The 21388-nt window shown below is 56.9% G+C and overlaps 1 protein-coding gene across 3 annotated transcripts; it reads left to right on the top strand.

Moving 5' to 3' along the window:
• The first annotated feature begins 1311 nt into the window (after nt 1–1311).
• MPP1 (MAGUK p55 scaffold protein 1) lies at nt 1312–21025 on the top strand. 3 transcript variants are annotated; one of them, XM_065077770.1, is made up of 12 exons: nt 1312–1574; nt 8141–8284; nt 8624–8702; nt 9687–9772; nt 10957–11025; nt 14541–14737; nt 15237–15343; nt 16218–16298; nt 16466–16546; nt 16999–17201; nt 17838–17912; nt 19675–21025. In XM_065077770.1, the coding sequence occupies exons 1-12, from the start codon at nt 1473–1475 to the stop codon at nt 19852–19854; spliced, it is 1404 nt and encodes a 467-aa protein (XP_064933842.1). In that variant the 5' UTR covers nt 1312–1472; the 3' UTR covers nt 19855–21025. The 3 variants fall into 3 exon arrangements, with proteins under 3 accessions (XP_064933842.1, XP_064933840.1, XP_064933841.1); XM_065077768.1 differs by having other exon boundaries at nt 1322–1574; nt 19678–21025; XM_065077769.1 differs by lacking the exon at nt 10957–11025 and having other exon boundaries at nt 1322–1574.
• Nucleotides 21026–21388: the final 363 nt, after the last annotated feature.

Below are 21388 nucleotides of genomic sequence, written 5' to 3' on the forward strand. Positions count from 1 at the left end.
TGCCTGAAAGGAGGCTGTAGCATGGAGGGTGTTGGTCTCTTCCCTCAAGTAGCAAGTGACAGGACAAGAGGAAATGGCCTCAAGTTGTGCCAGGGGAGGTTTAGATTGGATATTGATAAAAATTTCTTCATGGAAAGGGTTGTCAAGCACTGGAACAGGCTGCCCAGGGAAGTGATGGAGTCACCATCCCTGGAGGGGTTTAAAATACATGTAGATTAAGTTCTTAGGGACATGGTTTAGTAACAATGTTAGGTTAACGGTTGGACTCGACGATCTTGAGGGTCTCTTTTAACCAAAATGATTCTGTGAGTCTATGATCTCCTTCCCAAAATGCTCCTGCTGCTGTGGCTGGCTGCCACCATTGTGCTTTCCACGGCTGCCTCCAGCAAACCCTCTTTGCTCACTCACTGGAAGAGTTCTGTGGGTGCCTGTGGCTTCCAGAGGCTCTGGTGGGACATCGACTGCTGGATGAACTGCTCTCACTTTGTCACGATCCCCAGCGAGCTGTGTAAAACTCATAGCACAGAAGGTTTGGCAACAGCTCTTCCTACCACACACAGCTCATGAACACAGGGATCTGTCATCCCACCCATAGCCATGCGAGTGGCAGGTACACGAGGAGGTGCAAGACTGAGAACAGCACAAGGAGAACAGGGCCATCCAGCTGCAGGGCAGAGAAGTCCTTGGGTCTCCTCAGCTTGGAGACACCTGGAGCCCAGCACACCTCACTCTGCACACTACCAGAGGGGTGACTGTTGCCTTGTGAGAGCCAGATGTGCACCAGTGCTGCTTTGGAGAGGTGCTCCCAGGACCATTGCTGGGCCTCTGCCTTGGCTGTGAGGGGAAAAAGCTTTTCTCAGATCCAGCCTCCCACCCTGATTTTGGCAACCAGGTGAGCTGGTGTGAGGGGTGCAGCCAACTCCCCCAAGCAGGGTCCCATCAGCGTCCAGACTTGTCAGCACCCTCCCTGGCTGCCAGCTCTGCAGCTGCTTGGGCACGTCCAGGAGCTGGCAGGGCCAGCGGCTGTTCCCAGCAGAGACACGGTGGGACAATGTTTCGCGGGGGTAAAGCCCCCCAGGCGCGCAGGGAGGCGAGACTTGAGTGGCAGCGGTGGTGTGGAGACGCCGTGCCCCATCCTTCCACTTCTGGAACTCTCACCCCGGCATCGCCAGGCGGCGGCTGCTCGCCACTGACACTGAGACAACGGGAGGCCCAGCGGGCACACAGCACGTTGCGGCGGCGCTCCCCGCAGAGCCACCCCCGGCCCTCCCCCAGCTCCGCCCGGCGCCGCACCGCCCTCCTGCCCGCCTCCTCTCTCTGCCACACGGGCGGAGCGTGCGGTCGAGCCCGCGGCGCAGCTGGAGCCGGCGCCGGGGCCGTGGGGCGGAGCCGGGGCCGGGCCGCTCTGTTGGAGCCAACGGAACCGGCTGCAGCTGCTGGCGGCGGCGGTGGAGCGGCGGCGGAGCGGCGGGATGACCCTCAAGTCGGGGCGCAGCGCCAGCGCCGGCAGCATGCGGACGGCGCTCTCCGACCTCTACCTGGAGCACCTTCTGCAGAACCGGGCCAAGCCCGAGGTGAGCGGCGGGCAGCGCCGTCCTCCAGCCCCTATCGCCCCCACGGCGGCCCCGGCACCCCCAGGGACAGCGCGCCCCTGCCCCCCCTCGCCCTCTTCCTCCCCGGGGCCGGGCAGTGAGCCCCGGGGGCTCCCCTCCATCCCACGTCCCTTGTGCCCCCACTTCTCGGCAGGCCCTTAGCCCAGCACCCTGCGCCCAGCTCAGGCCCGGCACGGAGCCCACGGGGGTCCCACTCCATCCCGTCCCTCCCGCACACGCAGCGGGGAGCAGGGCCCCGAAGGCAGACACCCCACGGCGGGCAGGAGGTGGGTATCCAAGTACGTGACCTGTACGCGGCTCTGCTGGTCCCCAGCACTTGGGGAGCGGGTCTCCTTGCTGGGGGACATGTGGCACCTTGGAGGAATAATCGGCCAGCATGGCCGGGCAGGGAAGAAGCAGCTGGGTGGAGGGGAGGAAGGCTTCAGCATCCTGCCACTGAGGAGCTTGTGCTTGTTTTGCTGCAAAGTTGTAGCTGATCTGAGCTGGAACTGCCTGTCACATGAGCAGATTCAACTGCTGAGCATCCTCCAGGGCCACGGCATGGGCTGGAGGGGTGGTGGTAATGGTTCTTGGCCCCAGAGAAGGAGGATGCAACCAGCCCTTCCCACACCTAGACCAGGGCAGGGAGTGGGCCGGCATGACCCCATCTCCAGTGGAAGTAGGGCAGGCTGCAACAGTCTCTTCGGTTTTGCTGGGTGGGCTCCTTCCTCAGCCAGTGTCATTTTGGGTAGGTTGGGTGCAACTGGAAGGTCAGCAGTTCCCAGTGCAATGCAGCTAGTGCCTTTCCCAAAACAGAGGGGAAAAGCAGGAGTCACTGATGGAGCCATGCCTGGGCTGAGCTTTTTGTGTGGCTATGGGGAACCTCTGAGAGCAGGGAGGAAATTTCCCTGAAGTGCTGTCCTTGGCCCACCCTGTTGGACACCACAGCATCCAAAAGAGGCTTGCCAGATCTGTCTCACACCAGTGGTTCATGTGCTTTTTATGGCTCAACCCTGGCAGAGTGCTGTAAAAATAAAAAGGAAAAAGCTTTTAAAAGTAAAGTGCCTGGATCAGGCAGCTGCTGAGAGGAGCTCTCCCATCCCTCTGCCTGGCCACAGGCAGAGCAGGGATAAATTGCCAGCAACCGCAGGGAATGGAAAATGTTGGAGCTGGCCTACAGCTCCCTGTTGTTATGGTATATTTATTCCTCTAGGGATAGAGAAATTGCGAACCGGGATCTGCCTGGGGCCTTTTGGAAGGAGGTCTGTACAGCTGGCAACTGACTGGTTTTACGTGTCCTGAGCTTGCCAGTCACTCATGCATTCCTCCCCGTGTCATGTGCGTGCAGAGACAGTGCTGGCCCACGGTGGCCATGGGCCCCGGTGTGGGACATCAGGGACATTGCCCAGCAGTGACTTTGGGGAGCAGTGCTGGATCTGCCTGGCTGCTCCTTGGCTGGAGTCAAGCAGGGTGGCCAGGAGGTTTCTCTTCCTCATTTCTTCTGGCAGAGCTGCGCTCCGGGAAGTGCCATCCTGCGTTCCTCCTGTGGCAGCAGGGCACGCAAACCCGCAACTAGTGGAAGCCATGTCATTGCTAGAAAACAAGCTGAAGTGGAGGAAGCCGCTTGGCCTCTTCCCTTGAGCTGCACCGCATGCCTGCATATCTTTGTCTTATCTCCCAACTGGCAAATACAGATTTACCAAAGAGGTGTGGGCTTTATTCCCAGCTGTGTACCTGGTCGGCAGGGTGGCCTTAAGCATGTCCCCTTATCAGCTATGACTCAGATCCCAAGCCTTAAAATGGGCAGCAAATGTGACCTTTGGGAATCCGGTGGAGAAAAGGGGGCTACTTTTGGAGAGAGCTTAGCGTGGGGGTGCAGAGGGGACACTGCGCTTCCTTGTGGGCAGTGGTTCCCAGCATCCAACAGGCACCAGCTCCAGAACAGACTGAGGCCACAGTCCCCAGGGACCAAATCCTGAAATGGCTGTGGGCAATACTAGTGGTTGAAAGCCAAGCAAAACTTCTGGGCTTGACCAAAAAGAAATATGGAGGGCTGGTTCCAACTTTTTCATCTCAAATACATTTTGCCATGTTCCAGTCTGTAATGGCTGCAGGGGAAAAGCCGTTTTGCAGGGCATGCTGTGGAAGGTGGGGATGGAGAAGCTGGGCAGCTCCTCAAGATTTCTTCTGTCAGTGTCGTGGTTTTATTGCCTGTTCCTTGGAGGTGATCAGTTTCACAAACACACCTGGAAGGCTGCATCAGCCTTTCAGGCGGGAGGATGGTGCCTCAGTATAACTGACTGTGCTCCCTTGAAAATCCATGACCTGGAGTCAGTGCAAAGGCACACAGAGGCAGCGGCATCTTCTGGCCTCCACAACCACTTGTATCCCTCCTATTTCTCTGTTCCCCATCCCACTGAGACCTGTTGGGGTTGCTGGGCCTTTTCCTAGTGTCAGCAATGTAATCCTGTTTTGTTTAAATGCCTTTTAAAAAAACAAACAAAACCAAACCAACCAAACAAACAGAAAAAACCTGGATCATATTGCTGGAAGGGGCCTGGGGTGAGGTTGCTCCTGTGGTTTTGCTGGCAGACCTGAGCAGGCAGTAGCCCCTGGCAGAAGGCAGAGATGAATTACTTCTAAATGTCCACGTGGCTGTTGCTTCCCAGCTAGTTTGCTCTTTTTACACACTGCTGTGTTTTTCAAGCTGTAGTGAGACCGTGATGCACACATCTGCTGGATGGTGGGGAGGTGAGGTTGGAGCACTAGCCAGGGGGAGGCGGGGTTGCTGGGCCAGCACATCTCTGCACCAAGCAGTGCCCCAGCCTCCCTGCACGCACCCGTGGTGATTATTGTGTGAGGGGTGATGATTTCTGGAGGGAGCTGGGGTTTTGTTTCTCACTGTGGGCAGCAGAGTGTGTTTCCCTGCCAGGTCAGAGGGCAGTCCTGGGGGAACCCAGCTTCAGGGTTCCCTTCTGCATCCGAGCTGCTGTACTTTGGGGGCCCACTTGGCCCAGCAGCATCTGACCTTTTTCCACATGGTTGCTAGGAAGCACTGCTCTTCCAAGGCCACCTGATACTGAAGTCCCCTGGTGGGAGCAGCAAGGAGAGCCCAGGAACCAAACCACTGAATGTGCCCTTTGCACTACAGTGCTGCTTTCCCCAAGCCTCCTGCAAACAAGCTGCCCAGTTAATGTTTGATTACTCGGTGGTGTGCAGCCCAGCTGAGCCAGCGCAGCCACAGGAGCAACCCTGGCAGACAGCACTGACTCCACGGGGGGACAAGATGTAAAGCCCTGGGGTCCTCACCGAGGATTGCTTCATGCTCATCATTTGCCCTGTTGGCAAACACTGCCTGGGGAGCTGGTGCCCTTCCCTCTGCCCTGGGATACAGGCAGAAATCTAGGGTCTGGAGGAAAATGCAGGCAGGGAGCTGGGGTGTACCTCTTTGACCAATGGAGATGGTGACTCCTCTGTGTATTTCCACCTGGAGCAGGATTTGTGCACGAGTATTTGTACACTTGCCAGCCAGCTGCAAGTCACCCTCAAGGCTGCTGGGCAGGGCCAGACAGGCCCTACCCAGCACCCCAATTGCAATGCTCAGCTCCCCAACCTCCTCACCCCATGTCTGCCCCAAGGCTGGCCCCAGCGGTGACCCAGCCCAGGACTGTGCAGAGCCGGCAGTGGCTCGTGGCTACGGAGCCGGCTCTTAGCAGCACTCGCAGATGTTTCCTGCAGAGCAGCACATAAGTAGCAGGGTCTGGCCTGCCACCAGCGTGACTTGAAAGGCTCTTGAGGTCACAGGCTACACCAGGCCAAGCCAGCCGAGAGTGTGGCAGCTGCCAGGAGAGAGCAGGGTAAGTGATCCGGCTGGATCATGTGCATGGAGCATGAGAGCTGTACATGCCTTCCGTCTCTGGCTTCTGAATGCCCAACACTGGGGCTGGAATCTACCACCCTGTTGGTCCTGGTCCTCCTCGTGAGCTGGGCTTTTTCCCATTCTCATCCACCAGCCACCTGGAGTGCTCAGCAAAAGCCCACGCCATCCCAGCATGGCTCTGTTTGGGGCAGAGGGAATTGCTGAAGGACCCTGCTGGGTTCAGAGCTGCTGTCAAGTGACTTGCGGTTGTCCCCAGGCACAGCAGCAAGTCTCTGGTGACAAGGCTTGTTTTCTGGGAGTCACCAGGGTGACACAGGTGCTGTGTCAGCATTGAGGGCTGGGTGTTTTCTCCAGCTGTCAGCAAAAAGCAAAGGTCAGGGCCAGGAGGCTCAGCTGGCAGGTCTGGTGGGGACGGTGGGGATGGGAACTCCCAGCCCCTGGATCAGACTGTGCTGCATCCTGGGTCATGGGGCTCTGCTGAGCCTAGAGGTTTGAAGCCAAGGATTGCACAGTGTAACACTTTCCCAAGGCATGACCAAGGTAAGTATGATCTGTGCTGACTCAAACCATCTCACGGGCACATTGGCCTTGGGCAGGGCTGGAGAAGTTCCTTGTCCTCCTCTTCCTCCTTCCACCCACTGTCTCAGCAGAGTTGGGACAGCTGGCAGAGAGCCGAGGGCCAGCTCTGGGCACCCGCACTGCTGTGTCTGTCCCTCTGCCTTGCGAACGGCACGGTAGCAGCATGTCCTGCTGCGCTGGCAGGCCAGGCTGGGAGGCTGCGAGTCACTCTTCCTTCCACCCTGCGAGTCCTTGGCCCAGGCGCTGCTCTGGGCTGTGATTCAGCTGCCTCCTCCACATTTAAGCCGTTGGCAGCCAGAGCCCATGTGGTCGCCTTTTTCCTCTGAGGAGGCGGTTGGTTGGCTCTTTTAGAAGTAGTTGGATTAAAAATAAATCGTGCATCTTCCCTGCTGCTGCAGCGTGGGCACGCAGCTCCCTGTGCCCCTGCTGCCCTGGCCCAGCTCCACCAGTGCCCTTTTTGTCAAGGCTGCAACAGTGCCTATGCCTCGATGCTTGTCTGTCCTTCTCTGCAACACCTTTCCCACTGGCCTGGCTAGTCCTGGCTCTGCTGCTCCTGCCTTCATCTCCCTCCTCGCTCTTGGCCATTGCTAAGGCTGGGCCGCTGCCTCAGCCTGGCAGCACTCCAGCACATCCCTACCAAAAGTAGTTTTGTTGTGGTTTAGTGCCGTGGCTGCACCCCACCAGCAAATGCTCTTCACCCCAGTTCCAACTGCACAAACCTCCCCATGGCTTGGCCTTTGGTGGCATGGGACTGCCGCTTCCCAGCCACTGGCATGGAGACCCAGGGCTCAGTGCTCAGTTGGGTGTTCACGAGTCAGGGTGCAAATGCGATGGGTTCAAAATGGAACACAAGAGGTTCCACTTAAATTTGAGAAGAAACTTCTTCTCAGTGAGGGTGGCAGAACACTGAAACAGGCTGCCCAGGGAGGTTGTGGAGTCTCCTGCTCTGGAGACATTAAAAACCCGCCTAGACACCATCCTGTGTAACCTCATCTGGGTGTTCCTGCTCTGGCGGGGGGATTGGGCTGGATGATCTTTTGAGGTCCCTTCCAATCCCTGACATTCTGTGATTCTGTGTGCAGCGGGAAGAGGTGTTGGCTCTGCCGGCTGGGCATAAAGTGTCTCTTCGCCGATGCAGGACTAAAGCTGGCAAGGACCTTGCTGGGTATCCCTGCAGGTTTGCTGGCCATGGCTCCCAACAGGTACTGCTGGGAGAAATGGTGCAAGCTTCAAACTGGGCAGCAAAGCCGGCAGCATGGTGGGGAGTGCGGCAGCTGGGAGTGTTTGCTTTGCCTTGTGGGCTGACAGGGAGATTTCAGCTTGCTAACAAGGCGGGCAGGGGCTGCAGATCAAAGCAGGAGGTCTCTGCCCGTGACCCCATGCACCCTCCACCTGCCCCAGTGCCAGTGCCTGCTGGAGACAAGGAGCAGAGGTTTCCCCGTGACTAAAAGCCCCTACTTGACTTCCCAGTGCCAGCCAGCATGAACTGGGCTGTAGCTGGGAGCTGGAGAGGGGAACAGGGAGTTTCTGGCTGGCTCAGGAGTATGTTGCCTTGGGATGAGGACATGGCTCTGCAACATGCCGGTTGCCCATTGACGTAGATGAGGAAAGGTTGGACTTGTAAACTGAGCAAGAGCAGAGCCTGGCCCCGGTTCTCAGAGGTGAGGCCCAAACTGCTCCATTCACTTGGTGAAGCTGTCCTGGGCTTAATGCCCTGCAACAAGCCGGCTGTGGGCAAAGTGCTGCTGCGACACACAAGTGGTGTTTGGGACTCATTGCTGCAGAAGATTATCAGCTGTGGACTCTTTTGACTTCTGCTACCTGTAGCTTTTTTTAAGTTTTCTTACCTCCTGTGTTTCCCAGGCAGGAAAACTGCAGATCAAGCCCACATCTGCATCTTCAAGGATGAAGCTTTTTTTCTTTTCTTGCTCTTACTGTCCAATCCTCCAGCACACGGGTCTCTCTTCTCCCTGTGCCCCACCTGTGCCTTCACACGGTGTAGTAGCTCAGTCCCACAGGAGGGATCCAGCACTCCAAGGCCCCATTCAGCTGGAGCCCTTAAATCCTGGTCTTTGTTTTGCCCTGACAGGCCATCACTCAGTCCCCGAACGCCATGACTGAGGACATTTATACCAACGGCTCAGCGACCCTGGGCAGCCCTTCCCACAGCAACAGCCGTGAGGTGCGGAAGATACGCCTCGTCCAGTTCGAGAAGGTCACGGAGGAGCCCATGGTGAGAGCTGGCAAGATCCCAAAGCTTGATGCCACTCGGGGGGGCGGTGGGGCAGGTGGAGCTGTGCCAACGAGCTGGCGTCAAGGGATGCAGGAGATCACTGGAGACCTCTGCCATGGGAAGAGGGTGCTGGATCCTGCCTGGGGACCTGGAAGGAGCTCCATCAATGGGAGGTGATGCCTGTGCCAAGAGGAGCTGCAGCAGGCTGGGCTGGCCAAGCGTGGGACTTCTCCCCAGCCCCTGCACAGCCTTCTGTGGACATGGGCATGGAGAGGACTTTGCTGAGGGCCTGGGAGCTCTTTCCTCCAGAGAGCAGTCATGGATTTTCCTGTCTTCCAGGGAATCACACTGAAGCTCAACGACAAGCAGAGCTGCATGGTGGCCAGGATCTTCCACGGGGGCATGATTCACAGACAAGGTAACGAGGCCCTCATAGAGGCAGCGTTTGTCTGCAGCTGCTTTCTGTCTGTGAAGAGATAAGGCAGCCCCCCAGCACTGCTGGCCTTCCTCTGTGGACATTTGTGTCCATTCCTTTACTAGGGATATGTTAGGAACTCGGGACTCGCTGGTCTCTCTGCATGGTTGTCATGTTTATACACTGGAGGCTTCAGGGAGAATTGAAGGGTTGGGGGAAGGGCTCTCCCAAAAAAGAACCAGAGACCGTCTGTCTCGTGATGGGGTCACTGTAACAAGAGATGGATCATACCCCAGAGACTGTGGGGAAAACTCTTCCTGTTCCTAAAGTGCACAGGTGGCTTGTTGTGGATTGGCTCTGCAGACCAAAAGAAGGTGCCAAAAGAAATTAATAGGTGCTATTTTCTAGTTTTGGTCCATGCCAAAGGGGCATGGAAATGAGATGTTCTGTGCTTAGAAGAAGAGGCCCCTTTTCCAGCCTTGGATCCAAGTGGGAAGTCTGAGCTTACCCCTGCCAAAATAACCCAGGAGCCATTCCAATAACACCACTGGAGCCTGATTTATAGCAGCATATCTGAGGCTGTAATCTTGCTGGGTATATAAACTGAAAACACACAAAGTCAAGAATGCTTGTGTTAAGGGCCCTGTTAGGAGGCTGTCGTTTGGCTTTGGGTGAGGTACTTGGAGCTGGGTTTGAATAACTGAAACAGGTTCTTTGACCAGTCTGAAGCACTGAAGGACACACAGTGGAAAGCAACTTGGTGACCTTCAGACTGGATGCAGTGTGTGTGTTGGGTGGAGGGGGAAGAATTAATTCCCCTTGTGCTTAGGTGACATGTGGCTCCACAAGCATTGCCTGGGCAAATACTGTGGTGTCCTGGCCACAGCTTGCCCAGGGAATCGGGAGGCTGGTGGAGCTGTGTAGTTTGGGTTTGATGAGTAGCTTTTGTCCAGTCCTACATTTTCGTGTTTCTCCTGTTGCTGGCAGGCTCACTTCACGTGGGTGATGAAATCATAGAAATCAATGGGCAAAGTGTGAGCAACCACTCGGTTGACCAGCTGCAGAAGATGCTGGTAGGTATTGTGTTTGGTGAGGCTGTTTCCTGGGAAGGACCCCTTTGGCCTGCAGATGTGCACGCTGGCTGAGCATTCACCCCCTCCTAGATACCGGAGCCAACACGCAGCTGCCTGCAGACGTGCGATGCAGCAGGAGACAGGGCCGCTGTGCCGGGCCGCTGTAACATGGCCAAGTGCTGGGTGGTCTGTGCTTGCTGCTTGTTTCTGGCCTCCTGAGAGCAGCAGTGAAGGCTGTTGGCTGGGTCTCTGGCATGTGCTGATGTGTGTGGGGTTTGGAAATCACCTCTGCTTGCCAAGGCTGATGTGCAACCCCAAGCCACTCCTGCAGTTTACCTTGCTGCCATTTTCCTGCTGCTGAGGCCATGGTGATCCTGCCAGGCCCTTGCTAGAGACAGCTTTGCACAGGGTCTCAGACTTGCTTTGGGTTCAAACAGAGGCCATCCTGGTCAATACCCATTGCAGGGGACCTGGCTGGAGGGAGGTGGTGGTGTTGCTGAGGTCACCCAATAGCAGCCTAAGCAGGAAGCCTGGCCCTGCTGCATTGCCATGGTCCTCTCCTGCCTGATGGTGGGATGTCCCTGCTCCAGACATTGAGACCAAGAAGGAGCTCGTCTTTGTCTGCCTCCTGAGAAGGGTGGTTGGCCCAGGAGGCCCCTCCAAGCCTTAAAATGTGGTTGTCCCCAAGGAACTATGCAGGTCTTGTGAAGCACATGGGACAACAGTGCATCTAGCCTGCAGCAGGCAAGGAAGTGCTGTGTCTCTAATGTCACCAGGAGGGCAGAAGCGAGGGGACAGATGGAGGCAACCTGGCAGAACCAGCCTTTCTTCCCAGGCTCCTCACTGGGGCAGCCAGGCCAGAGATGATACAGATCTCCATGTTTGTTCTGATGATGCTTAGCAGTGCCCACAGCCAACCCCTTGTTGGGGCTGTTGGTGTGCCCCCATGGGGATGGGACAAGCATGGCAAAGCTATGCTGCCATGGCTCTTAGCCCAGTCCCAGCAGAGCTGTTCCTGGCCAGGCTGTGTCATCCCCCAGCATCACCGCATGGCTGGAGCACCCAGGAGCTTTGCCGTTGCCGGTCCTGGCACTCAGCAGCTCCCTGCACAGGTTGTTGCTGTCAGGCTGCCTCCAGGCACTATCTCCTCCAACTTTTCTTTCTCCCCTTCCTTTGTTCACTAGAAAGAAACCAAGGGGATGGTCTCAATAAAAGTCATTCCCAACCAACAGAGCCGCCTCCCTGCTCTCCAGGTAAGTGCAGCCTCCAGATGCGCGGGCTGTGCAGGGACACGGCTGTGGGGCCAGGTGGGACCAGAGCAAACCAGGAGGGACCAGTGCTGGGTAGAGAGCTGTGCTGAGCCAGGGGAAGGACAAGGGGACAGCTGCCCAGTCACCTTGCCTGAGCTGCTGGAAGGTGAAGGGATCTGTCCGGTGCTTACATCACTGCAAAGGAGTGCATTTGGGCCCTGTGTGGATGTATTTACCCAATGTGTAGGTCAGGATGTGGGCCAGGGATGCCTGAGCCACAGTGATGTATGTGTGCAGTGTTTGGTGACCGGAAAGCAGCGGCGTAGGCTCACCGGGAAGCACGAGAGAGTTTCCTGCCACCTTCAGAGCTGCAGCCATTAGAGCCACATCACGTTGCAGGGCTCTCGCTGCTCCCTGCTGTCGCTGGTGCGCAGTGTACCAGCTGCACAGAGGGTGCGGATGCTGCCAGCACGCTTGTGAGCAGCAAGTGGGAGGAAGGAAGCGGTGGGGGAGAGGAAGGCAGCTCCTCCTGCCTGCTGCCACTGCCCGGGTGGGGGTGACATGCTGTGGCAGGGGGTGACACCTGCCTGGCTTTGCGTTTGAAGTCCTGCTGTGGCCAAAATATTCAGAATAGTGGAGAGGAAATTCGGTGCATGGTAGCTGGGATGCTGTCCTGTCTCCGGGTGCAGGAGCCAACTCCAGCGCAGTGTGGCCGTCGTGGACAGGCAGAAGTGGGGCTCAGAGGCAGAGAGGGTGGGGGCTGGCTGGTGCTGGGATGGGCTGGGGGAGCCCACATCACCCACCCTCCTTACCCAGGGAAGCTGAAGTCTCTGAACATGGTGGCAAGTAAAAGCTCTTAGTTTCTTGCTCACCCCATGCTGTTCCCATTCCAGCTCGACCAGCCTTGCATGTGTGCGTTTATTAAACACTGGCCCATGTCTGCCCTTCCCTGCTGTCCGTCTGCCCCTCCATCCTGACCCAGCCAGCTCAGTGCCAGGAGAAAAGTTACTTTTGAGAAGAGCACAGTTGATGGCTCACCCAAGGCTGGTCGTGGGCTCCGGGACAAACTCCTTCCCAGCAACAGCTGTCCTCCCTCTTGCTGTGTCCATGGCCATGGTGCTGTCTGCCCTCCAGAACCACAGCTCATGGCCTGCCTGCCTCTCTGCTTGTTGCAGTCCACTGCCAAGAGTGGACTTTTGATTTTGTTTCAGCTCCTGGATCCCCATAATCAGCTCTACTTCAGGGCCTGGCAAGCAGGACAGTGCAGATCCTGGCATCAGGATGCCCCCCTGCCCTGGCTTTCCCCACAGCCTGGCAGGCACTTTTTGGCCAGCTGAGTGTCTCTTGGGGCACGTCTGCTTGGGAGGATCCTAATGAGAAACACTGGGCACTATGCTCTCAAGGTCACCTCCAACCTGTTCCCAGGTGCAAACTGCAGCCTTTTGACTTCAAAGACCAGGGCTTCTCATGCTGGAGCCTGCTCAGCACCTGGGCTTCCAGCCCCGGAGGGAGCTGCCAGCAGGCAGGGAAATCACTTGCATTTGGAGCTGGCCCTTTGCAGTCCATGGGCGATGCTTGGAGCTGTTAGATGCGAACTTCTAATTGGTGTAAGGGAGAGTCCTTCCAAAAGTGACCTGGCTACATCTGGCTTGGGGTATCAGGGCTGTGGGAGCAGGTGCCCAGGCAGTACTTGCTCTCTGTCCCTTGTGTGTCTGTGTTGATGAGCAGCTTCCTGGTGCCAGAGAGTGCTTTCAAAGCAAGCATCAGTCCTTATCCTGAAAGGAGATTCCACTTTTGTTGTCTTCTATTGTGAGAGATCTTGTGTCGCAGCTTGATCCATCTGCTCTGCTTTTCTGGCAGTGAAAGGGAACTGTGTTTGTGTCCTGCTGGCCCTGTGCCTCCAGCAGCACTGCTGAAGGAGAGCATACTGTGGGAAATGGTTTTAACGTGGAACAAGGACAGTATGGTCTGTCCTGCCCAGGGAGCATGACTTTCCAGGCCCTGCCTGTCACGTCTGAGGACAGGACGTAGATGTCACCCCACGTGAATCCCTTTGCCCACTTGCTACGTGCTGCATTTTTGGGACAAATAACTTGACAGTGTTGTGCTCAAGAGAAGCCTGCATTGGTGTGAGCAGGAGACTGGGTCTGGTCATGCTGCAGCCCCTGTAGAAGGATCTGCTGCCCGTGGAGTGGAACAAGAGCAGTGTGAGGTCTGTACTTAGCCACAGCCTGATTTTGTTCCCTAAACCATGCCTTTCATCCTCCATACTCTGCCTTGGTTTGCCGCCACCCTAGTCCTGACCTGGTCCTGATCTTGCTGGGTGTGCTGGCCAGGGACAAATTGCAGCTGCAGTAGCTTTTTAGACAAGAAACCTTCCATCCAGGCACCGGGAGCAAGTGGCAGTGCAGAGAGCGCTGGGTGCACACGCGTGGTCTGCCCTCCTCCCAGGAACAGGTGACTGTCATCCATCCTGTTGCTCTCTGACAGTCTGTTCTTCCTGAACAGCCTTCCTGGAAAACAACGTCCGTGTGTGAAAGCCACATGCTGTTTCTCTCCTGACCTCCCAAAAATGCTCCATGGCAGCAAGAGCTGGGGTGCCTGGCTGCTTGCTGGCTTCAGGAGGGTTTGCGGACGGGGGAGGCAGCGTGATGGGCTGCCCCGGTGCGAGCAGGTGCTGTAGTCTCTCTCTGGAGGGGCTGAGAAAGCAGAACAGACAGGGAAAGGCCACTTTCTCATGCCTTCGTGGTCCCCAGGGCTCCCCCAGCTCCAGGAGGGTGGCACAGCAGCCTGGGAAGTGGCAGCAGCTTGTTTCCAGCTGCAGCTGTAATGAACATAGCAAAGTAGCTGATGCTGAAGAGACCAGGACCGACCCAGGCAGGGATGGACAAGACAGCGCAGCCTTGTCTCCCCAAGGGCCCCGTGCTGTGCGGGGGCATGCCCAGTGCTGCAGACAGGCCAGGGCACAGCTGCTGGGGACTGAGATGTGGCTTTCCGTGGGGTCCCCAGGACATGAGATTGTGGGGCATACCATTGCGATGGCTCTTCTCTGTTCACCCCATTGCAGCCCCCAGTGGCTGTGCACCATGCTGCTCTGGGTGCTGGGATTCATCTCCAGCTGTCTTGGCTCAGCAGTACCGTGCTACAGAGGGGCTACATGTCAGGGTTTGAGCACCAGTGTGGGGTGTGCAGGCCTGCCTAGGGGCAGCAGCGGTTTCAAACTGGCTCCCAGTAGGGCCAAGATGCGGTTCTCTCTCCCTCGCCCACCAGCACATCTCATGGCAGCTCCATGCCAAGGAGCTTCCCCCAAGGCTTTGCACATCTCCTTTCTCCCCACCCAGCCTCGTGGGGCCTGGAAAGCCGCAGGGGCTGGGGTCCCTCCTGGAGCAGGGACGTTGTGCCTGGAGCTTGCTCCGCAGTCACTGCTGGGGAATGTAATGTGGGGCCAGGAGCTGGACACGCGAAGTTCAGCCACTCTGCATGGCCATGCTGACTCGGACCCACACTCTCTTTTGCAGATGTTCATGAGAGCACAGTTTGACTACGACCCCAAAAAAGACAACCTGATCCCCTGCAAGGAAGCAGGGCTGAAGTTTCAGATTGGTGATGTGATTCAAATCATAAACAAGGATGACAGCAACTGGTGGCAGGGCCGGGTGGAGGGCTCCTGCACCGAGTCAGCAGGACTCATCCCTTCTCCGGAGCTGCAAGAGTGGTAGGTCCCTGAATTTGGCCAGAAGGGCTGGATTTCAGAGTGGGAACAGTGACCATGTGCTACCAGGAGTGACTGTGTTTGGGTAACACCAGCATCACTGATGGGAAAAGGAGGCAATGTCCCCTTCATCTGCTGCAGGTTGAGCCTTTATCTGTCCCAGCAGCCACCCTGCTCCTCTTGCCCTTGCGTGTCTGAGGGACAATCCTGCAGCTTCCCCGGGGCTCGGAGTGACAGCGGGACTATCACAGTATGTTTGGGATTGGAAGGGACCTCAGAAGATCATCCAGTCCAATCCCCTGCTGGAGCAGGAACACCCAGATGAGGTTACACAGGAAGGTGTCCAGGCGGGTCTGAATGTCTCCAGAGAAGGAGACTCCACAACCTCCCTGGGCAGCCTGTTCCAGTGTTCTGTCACGCTTACTGAGAAGAAGTTTCTTCTCATATTTAAGTGGAATGTCCTGCATTCCAGTTTGACTATGGTGGTGTCCTCTCTTGGCAGGCGTGTGGCAAGTGTCACCCAGTCCAGTCAGAGCGAATCTCCAAGCTGTAGCCCCTTTGGGAAGAAGAAGAAGTGCAAAGATAAATACCTGGCCAAGCACAGCTCAAGTAAGTGTGATCAGGGCCATGGGCTCCATGCCCATCCCTGGCCATCCCTCCTGCCTCTGTGCAGGGACAGGTCTAGCCTCCATGGGACTCAGACCAAATGGCCCAGCAGCGTTGGCAGCGGGACCTTGGGAGGATACCCCACAGATGTCAGCTTTTTTGAGTCCCTTCTCGAGAGTCCTCATGCCTCTCAGGTGACCACAGCTGTGTCCTCTGCAGCTCTGTAGTGCACAAAGCTGGGGCTGGTTCCTGCGGGAGCCAGGCACCGATCGCACATCACTCTGTGGTGACAACCCCTGGCACTCCTGGCCCTGAGCTCCTTGGGAGGTTGGGTTCCTGGGCCCTCAAACCCTGCAAACTGCTCCCCATGGATGCCATGCTGTGTCCCCGGTGGGGGAGAGAGCCAGCCCCACAGCCACTCATGCAGACATCCCGTGCTAAACGTGCATGGGGCCAGCAAAGACAGGTGCCTGAGGTTGTGCTGGCCTCCAGCCCAGCCTGCAGCTCCAACCAGCAACAAACAAGGCCATAAATCAGTGAGATAAAGCTCCCTGCAGCATCCTGCTGTGTCCCCCCTTGCAGCTCCCAAGGTCCTGTTGTCCAGAGCAGAATTACCGAGTGAAAGCAGCCCTGGCTTCTCCTTTGGCAGCTGCTGGTCCAGCTCCCCAGCATCCCCTCCACACCTCCCATGCTGCTTGCTGCTGACACTGCTGCCCTTTTACCCCAGCAGGCAAATAGGGATGAGCTCGCAGCCCTGGTTGTTCCCTCCAGTTTGCCCAAGGACCTGGCTCTGGTCAGACACGTGCACGGTGCTGCTGCTCCTGCAGCTGAGCCGGCTCTGACCACTCACTGTCTTCGTCTTTTTCCTCCACCCCAGTTTTTGACCAGCTGGATGTGGTTTCATATGAGGAGGTGGTGAGGCTGCCTGCCTTCAAGAGGAAGACTCTGGTGCTCATTGGTAGGTCCTGCCCCAGGCATCCTCTGCAGTGCAGGGGCTGCGTTTGGTGGGTCCCAGGTGGAACCAGGGCTGGACAGGGGCTGGGACCCAGAACTGCTGAGGGGCCCCAGCATCTCCTGCAGGCTTCTCTGAGCCCGGCTCCAGCATCCATCCCTCCTTCTCTGCAGGGGCCAGCGGTGTGGGCCGTAGCCACATCAAGAATGCTCTGCTCAGCAACAACCCAGAGAAGTTCATGTACCCACCCCCATGTAAGTACCCAGCCAGGGTGGAGGGCACGGTCCATGGTGTGTTTTCTCTCACCTTCTTGAGCCAGGACCTTCTGACAGCAGATGGGAGATGGGGAGATATTCCTCGAGTGCCACCAAGGCCCTAGTGTCAGAGGCCACCACACAGGGCACTGTAGGGCCTCCCTGCCTGCTGTCCCACAGGCTGCACCTAACCGCAGATGGCTGCTACTGCCCATATTGCAGAGATGCCTTGCTCTTCACATCCCAGTGACTCCCCTTGGGCTGGCTGAGATCCCTGCTTGTCCCAAGCAGGAGTTGAAAGGGGATTAGCATGGCATAATTTTGAGGTAGACAGCTCCTCCATGCTCAAAAAGAGAAGGCAAGATGCCCAGGTCACCCAGAGGAGAGGCTGCCCATTCTCCTCTGTTCCCCAGTCCTGGGGACCAGCACTCACCGCCTCTCTCCTTCCCCAGACACCACACGCCCCCAGAAGAAGAATGAGGTGGATGGGAAGGACTACTACTTTGTCTCCACTGAGGAGATGACCCGGGACATCTCAGCCAATGAGTTCCTGGAGTTTGGAAGCTACCAGGGAAACATGTTTGGCACCAAGTTTGAAACAGTGCACAAGATCCACCAGCAGGACAAAGTCGCTATTTTGGACATTGAGCCCCAGGTAGGGAGCAGGGCAAGGTGTGGGCATGAGAGGGCCTGGCACAGACTGAACTACCTGTGTGCTGGATGTGCCTGTCCCTGCCCTGCCCAGTGCACTGCCCACCTGCCCTACCAAAAGACACAGCCAGTGCTGGGCTGACATTTCCAGTCCCAAGATTACAGAGGCAGTGAGGGTGTTCCCCCTCACAGCACACACGGGGCTGTGACAGCAGGACCTGGGCCAGGCTGTCGTGGGGGTGCAGGGCCAGCACAGGCCCCACACAGGGACCTTTTACCCCCTCCAACACCAAGCGTGTGGGTTCTGCTTTGCAAAGCAGCCACCCCAGAGCAGGGCTGGGGGTGCCCTCATATCATCCCCCATGAGGTGCAGGGGAAGCCACACTGGGACCCCTGCTCCAGCTTCACCCAACTGCCCCCACATCACCCAACCACCCCCAGTCTGAGGAGTCCACCCAGGGAGCCCGTGCCCCAGACTAGGACTGGCCCCTTCAGCCAACCACTGCACCATGGGCACCATCTCACCCTGGACGGGAGGGCACGGTGGGGCAATGGGGGGCAATGTGAAGTAGTGGGGGGCAGCAGCCAGGCAGCTGCATTCGCAGCCACATTTTGGTAACTACAGCCCCTCTCTCCACAGACCCTGAAGATCATCCGCACGGCCGAGCTCTCCCCGTTCATAGTCTTCATCGCTCCAACAGACAAGGCAGAGCAGGTGGGTGTCAGGGCACCGAGGCTGAGTCCCCACACGTCCAGCTTGCCTGCCCACAGCAATGGGGAAGAGCAGGCTGCAGCAGCCCAGGGCTCTCTCCCTGCTCCTCATCAGCTTCTTCCTGCCTGCACTGATTTTCATGGTCCAGGAGAGCAGGGAAACGTCCTCAGCCCAGGCATGAGAAACAGGAATTGATGATTCCTGCAGCCGTAGACTCTCTCCCCAGACTGACACCCCCCAGTAACCACCATCCCCGCAGCATCATCAGCCACTAAGGCAGCGGGGCATAGAGCCCAGTGCCATCTCCAGCTGCAGTAGTGCTGCAGAGCAGGAACATTTATCCTGCCATCAGCTATGCAAATGGAACACGAAAACAGCAGCTCCTTTCATTCCTTGCCTCATTAAGATGCTCATCCCTCCAAAATTAGGATGAAAGCAGCACCGATGGTGCAGTTAACTCACACAGTGCCAAGCACCGCAGTGCTGGCAGCCACATGCTGCTATTTCCCAGGAAGCCCCCGACATGGAGCTGTGCTGCCCACCCTGCCCTGCTGCAGCCTGGACCAGCTCCCAGAGGGCTCACCTCTGCAGGGAGAGGGGAAGCAATGGGAGAGCAGGGCAACCCACAGACCTAGGCTCCTCCTGGACTCATGGCCAGCCAAAGCCACCTCTCCCACCTATTAACTGGGGCTCATAAAGCTTATGACACAGATAGTTTGCACAGAGGATATTTATGTAACCTTCAGAGCAAGCATTGCACAGGCATTTAGAGGCATGTTAAGGTGCAGAGGGTTGTAAAGCTGGGTGCTGCAGGCTGGGCTTGGAAGAGAGGAGCAAGTGTCGGAGCAGAAAGGGGAGCCAGGCAGCTTGCTGCCCTCACCTCCATCCCATCACACCCACTGCCTCCAGACAGAGGAATTACCTCCTGCTGCAGGGGCAGGGCCAGCCCCACCACTGCAGGCACTAAATACATACAGACAGGGATGCAGCAGAGCCAAAACATGACCCAGCAGAGCCCCCATTGCTCTCCCCTCTCTCCCCGCCAAGGGCTGCCAGGCACCACACAGCAGAGCTGCAGCCAGCACAGCACCCCAAGCTCATCCCCCTCAGGCACAGGAGCAGGGAGCTGCCTGCATTTCAAGCTCCGTTAGAGAAATGAGGAAATTGGTCTGGACATGCTGTTGAGGGCACAGCCACCCGCAGGGACACACTCCTGGGATGCCCCTGCTAGCTGGGGAGCTGGGCAACTGCCTACAGTGGCAGGAAGGGACAGGCAGCTTTGCTTTTACTATGAAGAAATGTAACTCTCTCCCAGTGAAAACCAGTAAGAGAGGCTGGTGTGGCTCCGCCAGCCAATGTTGTTCTGGTCAAAAGCCACTGGGGAGGCACCAGCCTGCAGGGATCCTACCTTGAAACCAGCCTTAGACCTTGAGCTGGGTACACTGCATAGTGCAACAATGAGCAGCCTGCTGCTCAGTGAACCTTCTCCTCCCAGGGAGCTGCCACAAAGCATTTTAAAGATGAGACCAAGCAGGTCTGGCCTCACTCTAGCAGGTAACCTGATGCTCCCAGCATTGCATAAAGTCCAGCAAAAGCCCCAGACACGCAGAGATTACACAACAGCTTGTCCGACAAGCTATAGGGATGCTCTGTGCTGGTATTTAGCAACCATTTGAGTTGTTTTGGTGATGGGAGTTTGCCTGTGGGGGTGGGTTGTGAAATTCCCCTCCTCGGCCACCTCCTGAGCACTCTCTTCTGTTTCTAGCAGTCAGAAGCTTTGGAGCAGCTCCGGAAGGATTCAGAGAGCATCCGGAGCCGATATGCACACTATTTTGACCTCTCGCTGGTCAACAACGGGGTGGAAGAAAGCCTCCAGCTGCTGCAGGAAGCCTTTGAGCAGGCCTGCAGCTCTCCACAGTGGGTGCCTGTCTCCTGGGTCTACTGAGAGGGCACTCAGCCCCAGCCGCTACCCATCAACCATCCTGCAGCCGCGAGGAGAAACCTCCTCAGCTTCCCCTGATCCACACACAGCCCAGCACAACTCCCTTCCTCTGCTGCTCCATGGACATGGTCTCAACTGGTTGGCACACACACAGGGTCTCCAGATCTCCTCTCCTGGGGGAAGGCAGGACGGGATGGCTGCCTCCTGAAGCACTGCAGTGCTGAGTCAGCAGCGACAGCAGAGCCCAGGGCTCCCCACGAGCTCCAAGCACAACTCCCTGCCTCGCTGGGCAAGGGAAAGCACAGCCCTGTGGCAGCACCCGGCTCATCTCTGCATTAGTCCCAAGAGAAGTGATAGAGTGAGGGCTTTCCAGGCAGACATCCCCTGCCATTGCAGGAGGGCACACCATGCCACAAACATCTCAAAAGCCTGGCTGGTGTCCTCAGGGAAGCCAACAGCTTAGGAGGCTTCACACAGACCACACCAGAGCTCCTGCATCCAAGGGTTTCCTCTCACTACCAGGTTAGCGTAGAAAAACCCATGTGGGTTAGACAAAGGTGGCGCAGAGCATGCCACCCCCAGGCAGATCTCGCCCTGTGTTCTGACGTTGGAGTTTTCTGATTCACCCTTGTGCAACCGTAGTCGTAAAAACTCACTGTATTTAAATTCTCACCGTGCAGCTTCGATTGTTACTGTCTGGCCATAGAAACTCAGCAGCAGCTGCAGAAGTCCCACAGACCAAACCCCAGATGGCCAGTTCAGTGGGTCAGGCAGGTCCAGCCACAAGTATCTGTTGCATGCAGTAGAAACAGTGTCTCTACAAAGATCATCCAGGTGTGTTTTCCAGAGTCTAAGGTGTCTCCCAAACTGCATGCAAACATAAAAGCCACCCACACAAAGGGGTTCCTTCTGCAGGAGTGTACTGATGCACAAACACACCACGACCATGTCTGGAAAGCATTGCCATGGCTCCTGGGCAAACCATAGCCATAATTTAGGTGAAAGAATCTCATCTGTGTGTTCAGCAGTCAGCTAGGGGAAGGGGGGTTACAAAGTCTTGTGCAATTTTTTTTAAGGATGCCAAAAAATAAAATCTGTTGATGTGCAATAGGGACCTTCATTCTGATCCACTGCAGGGAAACAATGAGCAGCAATAAACACGTGCTGAAACATTGCCATGACTGGTGTTTTACTTCTTAGGCTGAGCACTTGCTCACAGCTGGAAGCTTGTCCCACCTCCCTGATACACTCAAGGTTATGCAGGCCAGGACCAAACAGCCCCTCCGGCCACCATCAGACCTCTCCAGCAGCTCAGAGGAAAGAGAACAGCCAGCTTCCAGACACACAACCCTGCGGGTTTTACCTGAGTGGAAGGTGGCCCCAAGCACCCACAAAGTCCTGACCAGCAACAAAGGCTCCTCTAGCAATGGTCCATGTCAACATAACTTCTCTGCAGCAGCAGCGTCTTCAGGAGGCTGGCGTGGCTCTGCCAGCCAATGTTGTTCTGGTCAAAAGCCACTGGGGAGGGACCAGCCTG

This window comes from Columba livia, chromosome 12, assembly GCF_036013475.1.
Source record: "Columba livia isolate bColLiv1 breed racing homer chromosome 12, bColLiv1.pat.W.v2, whole genome shotgun sequence".
Taxonomy (NCBI): domain Eukaryota; kingdom Metazoa; phylum Chordata; class Aves; order Columbiformes; family Columbidae; genus Columba; species Columba livia.